Below are 15,346 nucleotides of genomic sequence, written 5' to 3' on the forward strand. Positions count from 1 at the left end.
CCCTGGTATAGCAGGTGGAGGATTTTGTTTTTGCTATGCACATCCAAGTTCACAACCACAAGGATGGCCCCGCCTCTCATAGACAAAGATCTTGTTTGAAACCAGCCAACCATCTAGTGTCGTGTATCTAGTTTAATTAATTCACGCAAGTCGACAGAGCAAGAATCTTGCATTTCTTCTGTTGATGATGCCGCGGCGGAGAGGACGAGGGGTGGTCTGCCGATAGTTTTATCTGCTGCCGGCCAGCCGCTCCCACCACCCGCTCGATCTCCATCCGCCACGCACCAAACATACCCTCCCGAAGGCGTTAGATATATATCTGAAAATCACCAGCTCACCGGTGCGTTGCGTACATCCTAGAAAGAAAGGAAACAATGGCGGCGGCGGCGGCGGCGGCGGAGGTGAGCAACAGGAGCGTGATCCTGAAGCGGCATGTGACGGGGTTCCCCACCGAGGACGACATGGAGCTCGTCACGGCGACGGTGCGCCTGGCCGTCCCGCCCGGGTCGGCGGCGGTGATGGTGAAGAACCTGTACCTCTCCTGCGATCCCTACATGCGCAGCCGGATGACCAACCACAAGGAGCCCAGCTACGTCCCGGACTACGTCCCAGGGGAGGTACCGTACGTGTATGTTTTCACTGTAATCTAATCAGCAGTTCTGCAAATGGATGGACCTGGATTCAGGATCTTTTTTTCAGAAATATTTCCCCGCCGAAAACCTTGAAATTTTGGTTCCTCCTTTGAATCCTACCAGATTATACCGACTTTCGGTGTCAGCAAGGTGGTGGAATCCGGGCACCCGGATTACAAGGCCGGTGATCTGGTGTGGGGAATGACAGCATGTGAAGAATACACCTTGATCACTACTCCGGAGTCGCTTTTCAAGATCAACCATCCCGAATTACCGCTGTCGTACTACTTAGGTGTTCTCGGTGAGTTCACTATATATTAATACTTGTCTGGTTGTTTGTTACTACAAGAACTTGCTATAATCAACCAAAATAAGGCAACCTTGATTCACTAACCACTGAAACCTAGTTCATCATGCATTCATGATAGAATATGTAAACTAGTGTAGTATACCATGCCATGTTCAGGTATTCATAATGAAATTTTTCATAATTCAGGCATGCCAGGCCTTACTGCATATGCTGGATTTTTCGATGTCTCCAAGCCAAAAAAGGGCGACTATGTGTTTATCTCGGCAGCATTGGGTGCCGTCGGACAACTTGTCGGGCAGCTTGCCAAGATCACAGGTTGCTATGTAGTTGGCAGTGCCGGTTCTGATGAGAAGGTATGTAGATGCTCTTTTTCTCTTCTCCTCCGGCCGTGCCTTCCCGAGACGATGGATGGTTTTGTTCATACTGATTTTCCCTCACTGCCTTTAGCAATTTCACAGATCCCCAAATATCAATGTCTTTCATAACATAACTAGTACACCATTTCTCATGGGATAAATTTGCCTTCTCTTCAGGTCAACCTCCTGAAAACAAAGTTTGGATTTGACGATGCCTTCAACTACAAGAAGGAACAGGACCTCAACGCCGCACTAAAGAGGTTAATTGCAAGCCCCTTTCGGTGCTATACCACTGTGTTCCACACTTTGGGATGATTAACCAAGAGCAATTGGTGTCATGATGCTTTGCTCTATCAGGTGCTTCCCGGAGGGCATTGACATCTACTTCGACAATGTGGGTGGTCAGATATTAGACGCTGCGCTACTCAACATGAGGCTGCACGGGCGGGTGGCCATGTGCGGGTTGATTTCGCAGTACAACCTGGAGCTGCATGAGGGCGTGTGCAACCTTGCCTGCGTCGTTACCAAGCGCGTCCGCATAGAGGGATTCATCGTGACGGAGTACTTCGGCACCTACCGCAAGTTCGAAGAGGAGATGGTGGGTCACCTCAAGGAAGAGAACATCACCTACGTGGAGGACGTCGCCGAGGGGATCGAGAACATGCCGGCAGCTCTTGTCGGGCTCTTCTACGGGCGCAACATCGGAAAACAGCTGGTGGCTGTTGCACGGGATTGACATGACATGCCAGAGGCCCGGCAAGCATCAACAAGTACCGATCTACGTTCCAAGATCAGAAGTCACAGAGGTTCCTGGTTTGGTTTGCTGGATCCAGAACACCATGCATGCGCTAGTGTTTAGTGGAAGTTGAAGAAAATTGGGTGCTACTTTGGTGAAGCATAGAATTTCCATGCTACATAATAAGTGGAACCGTAGCACTCTCTGACCCCCGGGTGCACTTCAAGATTTATGTTCCTCTACTTGTCTGCAGAACTACTCTAAACTTCAAGGAACTTTTCTCATCGAGAGATTTAAGATCATAAAGGAACCCATTGACCAGGGCACACGGTTACTTAAATGTGTACAATATACTGCAACCTGAATAGTTTCGCTTCTACAAGCTGCAGCTTCCTCAGGTTGTGTGCTGCAAAACTTTGGTTTACAGTAAATTCTCTAGATGATTGGACAAAATAAAGTACTGTAGTCACTCCAACTTCTAACGCCCCTCATATTTTGTGTAAAAATTTGACAGTGAGTTTGAATAGGAAAATATAAGTTATATATGTCAAAAAGGTATATTATTGGATTCATATTCGAAAAAAGTTATAATTAATTACATATTTTTTGTTACATATAACTTATATTTTATTTGTTAAATTCATGCATGGTCAATGTTTGATCTATTATACAAGGGAGCCTTACAACCTAGCTTGTACACTTCTTTTTCCTTCTCCCATGCTTCAAGTTCTGCCTCAGCTCACTCCTCTTTCCCGCAACCTATGTGGCAAACACTAGTTCAAAGTAAGGTCATGGAAGAAGGGTCGTGGCTGTTCCGTGACGCTAGCCTTATGACGAGATGGCCCATCCATAGCATGAGTAGTTGAAACAAGTGAATATGAAATTCAAGTTGTTTCACAAATTCTAAGTTGAATAGGGGTGAAACTGGAGTTTTGTCATAAATAGAGTAGTAGGCCTCGTTGTAGAGTTACATAAGTACGGTTTCACTAAACTGGAAGAGAGAGGGGGTGGGGTTAGATTTTTGGGCTATAGTAAGGACTTAAAAATATACAACTATATAGTGGACGTAAAGCTAAAAACTGGAGTCTCGAGTCTTTTCACTTTGGGGGGAAGGGAGGGGGGGGGGGGCACCGATCCTCGACAACCTTCACACTTGGGATTAAAACCTGCTCATGCACTTAGCAGCCTCATTATTCTCTTTAATTTGTTGTAATCCATACCAAAACTTACTAAGGCACCTAGATGCACTTTCCTCGGTGATACCAGCAACAGACCAATCAGAGGTATTCACATTAACATCATGTTGAGTGTGGCTTAGGCAACAAAGCGCAAAGTCATCAAGGTATTGGAATTGGAGCTACTTATATTATTTTTAGTTTATGTCTTTCTACCATTTTCATATTAATTATTACATATTCAACCCATCCTCGGTTCAGAAATTCCAAAGTGTGACCTTGCAATGTTCTAGACATTGGTAGTTGGGTTCTCCATTCAACATGTCATCATAAAAGATGGAGAGTTCTGCCGAGGATTTTTACGTCATTCCTAATAGTGGTACTAGAGGGAGTACGGGCAACATTTAGTCGTGGGGATGTCACGCCAGGATACCAAGGGTCTAGAACACAGAAAATAGGGGACACGGGATATACCTAGGTTTAGCCCTCCAAGATGGATAAAAGCACTACTTTTCTACCTTGCTTCTTCTTATAGAAGAATATAGAGGATTGCAATGTGAAGGGGCACTCTCTAGTCAGGGAAACTCTGTGAGTTCTAATGATGATGGTGGGGATTTTGATGGGTAGCATCAGAAATCTTCTATGTGGTGTAGGCTAATCTGTGAAAGGAGTGTCCACGGTGCCTCTAGTTCCTCATATATAGCTCTTGTTATGGAATACTCCATGTTGGTGCATGAAGGCATATATGAATAGGAGTCGGTGGTGGTGTTGTTTACATCATGCATATAGCCCCTTCCCATGCATTGCAGAGTGTTCGTGCTTCTCCTTGGGTTGATGTTTTGTCTTTTTTGGGGGAGGGGGGGGGCATTGTAGTGGAAATGAGGGTTAGACCATAGAAAATATGACTTACTGTCCACAAGTTCAACCACCCTGAGGCCAACGAATTCTGAGTTTGCAATAGATGGGAAACAGAGAAAACACATTTATACTTTGTTATATACTATTTTAAAACTGTGAAGTCTGAAATTGTGATGTGATCGTGAAAATGTGAATGTCGTTGTCTTTGATCTTGAGTTGTGATACTTGTGATATTTATGTTCTACTATATATGCCTTTCAGTGACTTATGTGATGTGAATAGAAATTGTTAATCATCTGGTAACTAATACTTAGAAAGTTCCTTCCCCGAAACCTGTTCAAGTACTAGCCGTGCTTGAAATGTAGGAACCACCCGTAGTGGTTATTATCGTAGACCACTTTGAAACTGTCTCTAGTGTTAGGATTATTAGTGATAGTTGGGTAGCGGCTTTAAGAGACCATCTCCAAAGTTGTGTTATGTGCTAGTGCAACATGTATCGTCTCATTCAATTCAGCGGGACACAGACATAACTCATAAGAGTAGGACTACAATTGTACTCATCATAAGTTAGGCGTGTTTGGTTGATTGTCAAAGTTAGCTACAATTGATTGCCTACTGATTCAGGTTGCTTACCTTTGTTTTTTAATAAAGAAAAAAATGTTAAAAAAACCATACTGATTTCTATGTTTGCGTCAGTCGCTCGCTATATCTTTCGATTAGCAGTCGTGCGTTCCATGATGGAGAGTGCTGCCCACTAGCAAAGTTGAGTACAATTGGCCTTTTACTTCAACATTGTAGTGACGTTGATGCTTCCACGCTTGTCGCTGCTGTTTTAGCCTCGTGTCGGTGCCTATAGCCGTCTGTGCCTTGCCGTTGCTGCTTACCGGCCAACATCAGGAAATCTTGTTTAGTTTCTCATATGCTGCTTTGCTTGGTTGTTATTTTCCCACGTTGGAAGCTCATGTGTGCTTTGCTGTGAAACATGGGCAACATATTGTGATGGTGTCTGATGCATCTGTGCTTTGCTGTGAAACATGGGTAACATATTGTGATGGTGTCTGGTGTAGTGTTTTGCTTTATATTGTGTGCGCGTCTGTGTGTGTGTGTGTGTGTGTGTGTGTGGAGGGGGGGGGGCAATGTAGTGGCAATGAGGGTTGGACCATAGAAAATATGACTAGCTTACAGTTCACAAGTTCAACCACCCTGAGGCCAACAAATTCTGAGTTTGCAATAGACGGAAAATAGAGAAAACAAATTTATACTTTGTTATATACTGTTTTAGAACTATGAAGTCTGAAATTGTGATGTGATCGTGAAAATGTGAATGTCGTTGTCTTTGATCTTGAGTTGTGATACTTGTGATATTTATGTTCTACTTCCTCCGTCCCATAATATAACAGTGTTTTTTACACTACACTAGTGTAAAAACACTTTTATATTTTGGGACGGAGGGAGTACTATATATGCATGCCTTTCAGTGACATGTGTGATGTGAATAGAAACTGTTAATCATCTGGTAACTAATACTTAGAAAGTTCCTTCCCCGAAACCTGTTCAAATATTAAAGTACTGGCCGTGCTTGAAATGTAGGAACCACCCGTAGTGGTTATTATTGTAGACCATTTTGAAATCGTCTCTAGTGTTAGGATTATTAGTGATAGTTGGGTAGCGGCTTTAAGAGACCATCTCCAAAGTCGTGTTATGTGCTAGTGCAACATGTCTCGTCTCATTCAATTCAACGGGACACAGACATGACTCATAAGAGTAAGACTACAGTTGTACTCATCATAAGTTACGCGTGTTTGGTTGATTGTCAAAGTCAGCTACTTCAATTGATTGCCTATTGATTCAGGTTGCTTACCTTTATTTTTTAATAAAGAGAAAAATGTTTAAAAAACCGGACTGATTTCTATGTTTGCATCAGCCGCTCGCTATATCTTTCGATTAGCAGTCGTGCGTTCCATGACGGAGAGTGCTGCCCACTAGCAAAGTTGAGTACAATTGGCCTTTACTTCAACACCATAGTGACGTTGATGCTTCCACGCTTGTCGCTGTTGTTTTAGCCTCGCGTTGGTGCGTACAGCCGCTTGTGCCTTGCCGTTGCTGCTTACCGGCCTGCATCGGAAATCTTGTTTAGTCTCTCATATGCTGCTTTGCTTGGTTGTTATTTTTCCACGTTGGAAACTCATGTGTGCTTTGCTGTGAAACATGGGCAACATTGTGATGGTGTCTGTTTTGCTTTATGTTGTGTTTTTTTTCCAATGCTGAGTGATGGTTGTGCTGCAATATTTTTTCCGATGTTTCCTTTGTGATGAAATAGGGTTTTGTTTTGCATAGGAAAATGATTAGAATCACCTAGTTCATACCTACGCAATGTTGCTACTGTAAACCAAAGGTGCAACTATGCAACCGAGACATCGGATGCTACAAGCGCCGCGTCCTATTGTCACAAAAACCGGATGCTAAATGTTTCTTTTAAACTTTTTCCTTTTTATATATATATTTTGTCACTTGACTGAGACATAACAACTGAGACATGTCAAATCTCAGTCGACTGAGATCTAACCACACTCGTATGAAAATGATGCGTCGTTGCGCAAGAGCCGAGAGAATACAAAACCGAGCGGGCTGATCCGGTGAATCATATGGCTAAATGAAGCAGCCTCATGAATCGATTGGATGGCTAGCCAGGCGGCTGACCCCTCCCGCGGATCAGCCGGTTGACACATAGGGTCTGCCATATGTTAATATCAAAAATATCAATTATCTCCAGTTTTGATACAAACATAACATCAAGAACTAGTCGAGATATTAATTAAGGACGCACACAACAAAAAGAATAGAAAAAAGAAAAAAAAATAGTCAAGACATTAAGGATGTACACATCTCGGTCCATGGAGTATTTGACAAAAAAGCAACCACAATTAGGTTTGCGTCCCATTGAACTACCACTTTCGAAATTTTGACCGAAAACAATCACTTTTTTCGTAATTCATCTCTAAACGAAAATGGTTGGTCGTTTTAGAGGATTTAACCATGTTTTTGACAGGCAGGACCAACCCCGTATGGCGGGAAAGTCAATTCTATTTATTTTGACTGCTAAGTTGACCGTTATGACAGGCGGGGTCCACACATCAGCATCAACATCTTCTCTCTCCCTCTCTTTTTTTTTGTATTTCAACAAACACCTTCTGTGCACGACGAAGGGAGCCCGAGGGTCGGCCGTCCCGGCAAAGGGCAGCGCCGGCGAGTACCGAAGCTCACTGGTCTCCGGCGGAGCTTGCCGCCATGGTTTTTCTGACGAGCTCAAGGACGAGAAGATGATGGCGGCCACTGCTTTGCTCCTGCTCCTGCTCACATGGTGGCGTCCGGTCCACAACTGTATGGTGTTGGTCCACAACTGCAGTGCTGTGGCTCCTAGCTAGTGGGAAAATTGAGACGGAGAGAAACCGAGAGGCACAGCTCAATATGTGGCCACAGGGTAGCGTTGCGTGGCGTCTATAAACTGCTCCGTTCTCGTTCCGTCGTTCATCATCTCCATCCACGCTACAAATCTGAGTCTGAGAAGGCACCGCAGTCGAGAGCAGAGCATACACCATTCTCCAGCAGAGCAGCGCAGGCACCACACCGCTCGTCGTCGGCGGGATGGACGGTGCCGCAGCCACCTGGACGCCCCGGAAGCAGGTGGTGCTGTACCCATCGCCCGGCATGGGCCACCTGGTCTCCATGATCAAGCTCGGCAAGGTCCTCGCGGCTCGCGGCCTCGCCATCACCATCGTCATCGTGAGCCTGCCGTTCGTCGACACCGGGGCCAGGGGGCCGTTCCTGGCCGGCGTCACCGCGGCCAACCCCTCCGTCTCCTTCCACTGCCTCCCGCAGGTCCCGCCGCTCGACTCCGACCACCCCGAGGCGGTCACCTACGAGGTCGCCGGCCTCTCCGTCCCGCACCTCCGCGGCTTCCTCGCCGGCGCCTCCCCGGCTGTCCTCGTCGTCGACTTCTTCTGCAGCATCGCGCTCGACGTCGCCGCGGAGCTCGGCGTCCCAGGGTACTGTTTCTTCACGTCTCCCGCCGAGGCCCTGGCTTTTTTCCTGTATTTTCCGGTCCTGCATGCTCGGAGCGCCGCCAGCTTTCGGGAGATGGGGGAGGAGCTCGTGCACGTGCCGGGGATCCCCGCGCTGCCGGCGACGCACTTGCCCAAGCCGCTGATGGACCGTGACGACGCGGCATACAGATGGTCCCTGAGAGTCTCCCCCGACCTCTGCCGCTCCCAGGGCATCATCGTCAACACCTTCCGCTCGCTCGAGCCACGCGCCGTGGACGCCGTCGCCGCCGGGTTCTGCACGCCTCCCGGCCTCCCGACGCCGCCCGTCTACTGCATCGGGCCGCTGATAAAGTCGGAGGAGGTGGGCGTGAAGCGCGGCCACGAGTGCCTGGCATGGCTGGACACGCAGCCGACGGCCAGCGTGGTGTTCCTCTGTTTCGGCAGCCTCGGCGTGTTCGACGCAAGGCAGATCAGAGAGGTTGCCATCGGTCTGGAGGCGAGCGGCAAGAGGTTCCTGTGGGTCGTGCGGAGCCCGCCCAACGACGACCCGGCCAAGAAGTTCGAGGAGCCGCCGGAGCCGGACCTCGACGCTCTCCTCCCGGAGGGCTTCCTGGACCGGACCAAGGGCACGGGCCTCGTCGTCAAGTCATGGGCGCCGCAGCGCGACGTGCTGGCTCACGGCGCCGTCGGCGGTTTTGTGACACACTGCGGGTGGAACTCCGTGCTCGAGGCGGTCATGGCCGGCGTGCCCATGCTGGCCTGGCCGCTGTACGCGGAGCAGCGGATGAACAGAGTGTTCCTGGAAGAGGAGCTCGGTCTGGCCGTGGCGGTGGATGGATATGGCAAGGAGATGGTGGAAGCCGACGAGGTGGCGGCAAAGGTGAGGTGGTTGATCGACTCCGACGGTGGGAGGGTGCTTCGGGAGCGGACGACGGCGGCTATGGGACGGGCCAGGGAGGCGCTGCGCGAGGGTGGGGAGTCCAATTTGACGTTGACGCGACTGGTGGAGGGCTGGATACTTGGCGACATGGGAGAGGACGCGGGTTCAGCTGAGAAGAGATAGCGTGACTCATGGCCATGGATATACTAGTAGGGCCATAGAGAAGCAAGAACAACTGTGAAATTAAATCTGCTATTCGTTAGATCTCAGTCGACAAAGACTTAAAACTTAAAAAAGTCTCGGTTGAATGAGAAAACAAATAAAAGAATATTAAAAATTACACGGATCTTCACGTAAGTCTCATGAATATAACATCGACTGAGACTTCGTTAAATTTAACAATCCCGTTAAGTTTTAGCTAGTGGTGTTACCCGTGCATTTGCTCTTTCTATTCTGTTTTCGTCTACCTTGGTGAGACAATCTTTGGGTCTAACTAAGATATGCTGAGCTTTATATAAGCTATATGTTGCCACTATCAAATAGAGTACGATGTGATGAATATAATCTCATTGATGAATGATGAACAACTAATTACACCGGTTAAAACTAAAGGGTGAACACCACTCTTCATCATTTGTTTAAAGTTTAACCAACAATGTAAATATTGCATGAGAGGTACTATTTGTTTTAGGTCTGGAGAAACATGCATTGCATGGCTACATTTTTTTAAATGGCACTAGCCCACTAGCGCAAATAATTAACCATGTAATATGCACATATTATTTAAGTTAAAAGCATGACTTCTGATTAAGAAAAACATGACTCTTCTCGAGATGCATGGAGGGTGTTCTTCTATTGATTTTTGGTACAGTGATGGATTTTACTTTGTTTTGCCATGGAGACTATTGGAACTTTATTTAACATACCACTCTTTCTACAATATTCATCATGTAGTTTTTTCCTAATTCATGAGCCAAAGGAGTGTAGGATGAAAGAATGGTGTCAATCGCCTCCTTGACTAGGTTCGCGAAGATCACCAGCATGCAGAATGATGTGCCGCTTAAGCTCCCTGGCCGTAGAGGAGCAATGATGTCATGGTATACTGCAGCAGATAGTGGCCTATACCGGGGAGGGCGGGGGGGGGGGGGGGGGGGGGGGGGGGGGGGGGGGGGGTCGATAGCGAGGACAAACAACAAGGGTGATAAGGTACTGACTAGCCGCAATCCACGACGGGAGGGGGGGGGGGATCACCTGGCCGGCGGTTCCATTGAGCAAGAAGGACGAAGGGGAGGTGGAGAGAAGTAGTGCAATCCATCTAGTGATGAGCCTAATGGCAACTCGAACCACAATCACCAAATGGTCATAAAAAATTTCCATTGAACATGTTTGAACGTATCTGCGGATAGTCGGGCGGGCGTCGACTATCCAAGCATATTCACCAAATGTCCGTCCTTTGTCCAATGGAGAAAGGAGAGAGAAGGAAGGAAGAGGGAAAAATAGGTTTATGGTGGGGCCTGAGGCTGATTTAGCAACGTCTGGACTCCACCCCCCCTCCCCCTAGTTTGAGGACGGTTTGTGGGATTTTGGACATTTGAACCAGTCCACATACATTTGGTGACTTGCGTTATATGGCTAAAAGTGTCAGAACGTCCCGTCCAAACATCTAGAAAAAAAGTTGTGATCCATATTGAGATGTCCTAACATGTGCATGAGCTCTAGGATGTATTCCGAAAATACACAGTCAGGAAACACTAAGTGTCTCTTTGATCCGTAGGATTCTAGAAAATGCATGAATAGAAAAATAGAACCGAAATGTCATACTCATCTCAATTCTACATGTTTTTGGATTGTTTGATTGCATCGTAGGAAAACACAAAGGACTCTTTCATAGTGGTTTGACTGGATGCTAGAAATCCTATGAAAAGTATTTCAAAAAAATCCTTAGAAATATTTTTCTCATCGGAGCCGGACAAAAAAAACTTGTTATAGTAGACATTTAGAAAGTCATCGTGGTAAGGCCTCATAAGACCAGCGCATCAGAACAACTACTGCCGCCGATGAAGAGTAGCGTAGATCGGAAGGATCTAACGTAAAGACACACGAACATAAACGAACGACGAACAGATCCGAGCAAATCCATCAAAGACAGATCCATCGGAAACACACCTCCACATACCCACTGACGATACTAGATGCACCACCGGAACAGGGACTAGGCGAGAAGAACCTTATTCCATCTTCAGGGAGACATCGACGTCTTGCCTTCCTGCGCAGAATGCAAATTCTAATAAAACTCAAAAACACATCAAAAAACGGAGCCCTCGCACCGGTAGAGGTTGGGATCCACATTTTAAGTTGCCGATATAAAAAGATTAGTTAGTACCTCATTCCAAATGGTAAGGCGTTCCTTTTAAAAAAATCAGATGCATATAAATACTTTTACTAAGTTTATTTATTTGTTTTACTCTTTACATTAATAAAACATTTAAAATGTCTAATGTTTCTAGGAACAGAGGTGATAACAGAGTCGTTGTCAATAATCGACGAGACTTGTCACCTCTCCGGAGTCAACGAGGCTGCTGCACTTGCAGTGAGCACCAGCACGCGCGCACATCATCCTCTTCGGATCTGATCCGGCGATGGCTCCGCCGCTTCCGCTCCTCGCCGGCGTCCTTCTCGCGGCCACCGTCTCCGTCTCGCTCGCGGCGGCCTCCGCGGGAACAGTGGTGGAGTTCCCGAAGGAGGCCCTGCCGACCAGCTCCGGCTACCTGCCGCTGGACCCGTCCGGCAACGCGTCCATGTTCTACGCCTTCTACGAGGCCAGCCAGCCGCTCACCGCGCCGGCCGACACGCCGCTGCTGCTCTGGCTGCAGGGCGGGCCCGGCTGCTCGGGCCTCGTCGGCAACTTCTTCGAGCTCGGCCCCTACCTCGTCGCCCCGGACGCCGCCTCGCTCTCCCGCAACCCCTTCGCCTGGAACCGCCGCTTCGGGCTCCTCTTCCTCGACAGCCCGCTCGGCACCGGCTTCAGCGCCGCGCCGTCCCCCGCCGCCATCCCGCGGGACCAGGCCGCCGTCGCCGCGCACGTCCTCGCCGCGCTCCAGTCCTTCTTCGACGCCAGCCCGCCCTCCTTCCGCGCGCGCCCCTTCTTCCTCTCCGGCGAGAGCTACGCCGGGAAGTACGTCCCGGCCGCCGGGGCGCTGATCCTCGCCGCGAACCAGGGCCTGCCGGCGGGGCGGCGGGTCAACCTCCGCGGCGCCGCCATCGGCAACGGGCTGACGCACCCCGTGGCGCAGCTGCCCACGCACGCCGACTCGGCCTACTTCACGGGGCTCATCAACGCGCGGCAGCGGCGGGAGCTGGAGGCGCTGCAGGCGTCGGCGGTGGCGCTGGCGCGGGCAGCGCGGTGGCGGGAGGCGTCGGACGCGCGGGGCCGCGTGCGCTCGTGGCTGCTGAACGCCACCGGGCTTGCCACGCTCTACGACTTGGGCAGGCAGCGGCCCTACGCGACGGCGGGCGTGGCGCGGTTCGTGAACCGGGCCGAGGTGAAGGCGGCGCTGGGCGCGCGCCGGGACGTGGCGTGGGAGCAGTGCAGCCGCGTGGTGAGGGAGGCGATGCACGAGGACATGATGAAGAGCGTCAAGCCGGAGGTGGAGGCGCTGCTCCGGCGGCGGACGCGCGTGCTGCTGTACCAGGGCATCCGCGACCCCTGGATCGGCGTGGCGTCGCAGGAGGCGTGGATGAAGGAGCTCCGGTGGGGCGGGCTGCACGCGTTCGAGGAGGCCGAGCATGCAGTGTGGCGGACCGGCGGCGTCGGCGAGGAGACGGAGCTCGCCGGGTACGTGCAGCGGTCCGGGGCACTGACGCACGTCGTGGTGTACGGCGCTGGGCACATGGTGCCGGCCGACAACGGGCGCGCGGCGCAGGAGATGATCGAGAGTTGGGTCACGGAGACAGGGGTGTTTGGCAACGGCGTTTCGCCCGGGTTGACGCCGGCCGGCGCCCAGTTCGCGGCGACTTGAGGCAGCAGGGTGACGAACCGATCACTTGCTCTCGAACTGTCATTCGATAACCAGTAATGATTTTCGTGGTGTATCCAGCAGAGTGATCAAATTAATCGCCATTGGACTTCTCGCACCCCTGATAATAGAGCTACTAACAAGTACTCCCTCCGTTCCATATTACTTGTCCTTGATTTAGCATAAAGTTGTACTAAATCAGCCACAAGTAATATGGAAAGGAGGGAGTAGTACTATGGTTCCAAAAGAAAATTTTCATAGGAACAGAGTCGACCTCTTCAAGTTCAATGTGTAGCAGAGGCATGGGCTTTGCCCTGTATAATTAAAGAAACAGAGTCGATCTTAAGAAACATATCTAGAAAGGAATAAAAAGCAGTTGGAATGAAGATAGGGTGTGACTAAGGGGCTGTTCGGGAGTCCACCAGCTTTCTGGATTTTAGGAATCTGGGGAGTACCGATTCACTCACTCCATAGTTTTGAACTAAAACTTCACCAACTCCGGGAGGAGCAGCGTGGAGCGGAGGGACTCTGAACAGTCCCTAAATCTCCGTCGATCAAGACTTAACCAAGTCTCAATCTAGTGACACAACATATAAACAAAAAGAAAGAAAAAATTAAAAAAATTTTTTACAGGAATGTTAAGACCTCACGAATATAGTTTAAGTCTCGGTCGACTGCCGATGAAGATAACTACTCCCTTCTCCTGGGAGCCAAAACGCCTTACTCTACTAGTGATTACTACTCTGTCCGGGAGTACACCACAGCGTAGCTACTTCATCTGATCTTGTCATGTTAAAGAACATTAACCTTTCTATGCGCACTTACATATCTGTGTACAAGTCCTATGGCGGTACGAATCTGAATGTGTTGAACCGTAGTTGTTGAATGTCAATGAAGTATGGAAAAGGCAAAATACACACTAGAAGTAGTGGGAGAAAGATGCATGGAGTAGATGAGGGCCAGGATTAAATGTTCTTTGAGTAAAATTCATCAACAGTCACTAAGCTCGTTCGTCGCGTGCAAAAAAGTCACCGAATTCAGAAACTGTAATGTTCGGGTTGATAAACTTGTTCCGCGTGCGCACATACGGTCACCGCGCCCGTTTTCATACGTATTTTGCTTGCGTGGCGCTGTCTCACTCGCTGTACGTTGCCACCTCATCGTTCGAGGGACTGCAACAGCGAAATGTCGCAACTGGAGGGCCATATCGCAAAAATGCTACCACGTTCATACTGCAGTTTGCAGAAAGACCCCTCGAGCCCACCTCGACACCGTCGACCCGCTTCAAAACCAGTCGATTCAGGGAAAGAGAAGAGAAAGGAGGAAAGGAAAGAGGAGGAGGCGACGCTGATCGCCTAGGGTTTTCAATCTGACGCACGGCGGCGGCGGCGGCGCCTACGCGTGTGAGTTCGCCGTCGATTCGAAGCATGGCACCGCGGCTGCGACCTGATGGAGAGCCACCCCCCGTCTACGGTGAGTGATCGCCACCCCCCCGCTCCTCGTGTTCATGTTCATATGTCCCTGTTCCTCGTGTTCATGTCCTTGTTGCTCCTCGTTTTGGATGTGATGCATTGCTTGGTCCGGTACAGAAAGTATGGTTTTGAGGGGGGTTAAGCCTGGCTCTGTTCTGTTCCCTGATAACTATGAAAGTATGGTTTTTTAGGGGGGTTAAGATTGACTCTGTTTTAGGCCTTTTTCCTACGGTTTGAAGGTAACAGTTGGCACATGTTAGTCATGCAAAAATTAAGCCCGGCTATGTTTCTCTGTTGGGAACTGAATGACACATGTTAGCGTTAACTGAACTTGTCTACAGTAAAATGTTTACTAACTGAATCTATATGCTAACTGAATCTATATGAACTGAATTTTTTAGCCAAGTGGTAAACTGAATTAGTGAGCTATTTGAATTAACTAAACTGAATGTATGAGCTAACTGAATTTGTGAGCTATTTGAATTAACTAAACTGAATGTATATGCTACCTGACTGTATGTGCTAACTGAATTTATTTGCTATACATATAGGTGCTGATCTAGAGGATATGTTTACTGTGGCTGTGAATTATGGTGGGTTTTTCATTGGAGAAGGCACAAACAAGTCTTACATCAATGGACAAATGGCATGGTTTGATTACTGTGATAGAGGGTATTGGTGGTTGAGCAGTATCCAAGACATGCTGTGGAAATTATCCTTTGATATTTCTGGGTCTGCAAGGGTCTTCTGGTGTCTGCCTGGATTTGAGATGATGCCCAATGGCTTGGCAGAAATCAGGTCATGTGAAGACACAGAAAACATGTCATGTCCAGTAGCACTTGGGAAAAAGTTACTGTGCTTCTATGTT

General features: G+C 48.8%; 3 protein-coding genes across 3 annotated transcripts; all 3 read left to right on the top strand.

Moving 5' to 3' along the window:
• The first annotated feature begins 374 nt into the window (after positions 1–374).
• On the top strand, positions 375–2,121 carry LOC125535393 (2-alkenal reductase (NADP(+)-dependent)-like). The gene is made up of 5 exons (XM_048698445.1): positions 375–617; positions 756–933; positions 1,129–1,295; positions 1,476–1,558; positions 1,656–2,121. The coding sequence occupies exons 1-5, from the start codon at positions 375–377 to the stop codon at positions 2,032–2,034; spliced, it is 1,050 nt and encodes a 349-aa protein (XP_048554402.1). The 3' UTR covers positions 2,035–2,121.
• A 5,026-nt stretch (positions 2,122–7,147) lies between these two features.
• On the top strand, positions 7,148–9,330 carry LOC125535392 (anthocyanidin 5,3-O-glucosyltransferase-like). The gene has a single exon (XM_048698444.1). It carries the CDS (start codon positions 7,713–7,715, stop codon positions 9,171–9,173), a length of 1,461 nt encoding a protein of 486 aa, XP_048554401.1. The 5' UTR covers positions 7,148–7,712; the 3' UTR covers positions 9,174–9,330.
• Positions 9,331–10,228: 898 nt separating this feature from the next.
• Positions 10,229–13,830, top strand: LOC125535394 (serine carboxypeptidase-like 50). Its single transcript, XM_048698446.1, has one exon. It carries the CDS (start codon positions 11,630–11,632, stop codon positions 13,007–13,009), a length of 1,380 nt encoding a protein of 459 aa, XP_048554403.1. The 5' UTR covers positions 10,229–11,629; the 3' UTR covers positions 13,010–13,830.
• Positions 13,831–15,346: the final 1,516 nt, after the last annotated feature.

Source organism: Triticum urartu, chromosome 2, assembly GCF_003073215.2.
Source record: "Triticum urartu cultivar G1812 chromosome 2, Tu2.1, whole genome shotgun sequence".
NCBI classification, from domain to species: Eukaryota; Viridiplantae; Streptophyta; class Magnoliopsida; order Poales; family Poaceae; genus Triticum; species Triticum urartu.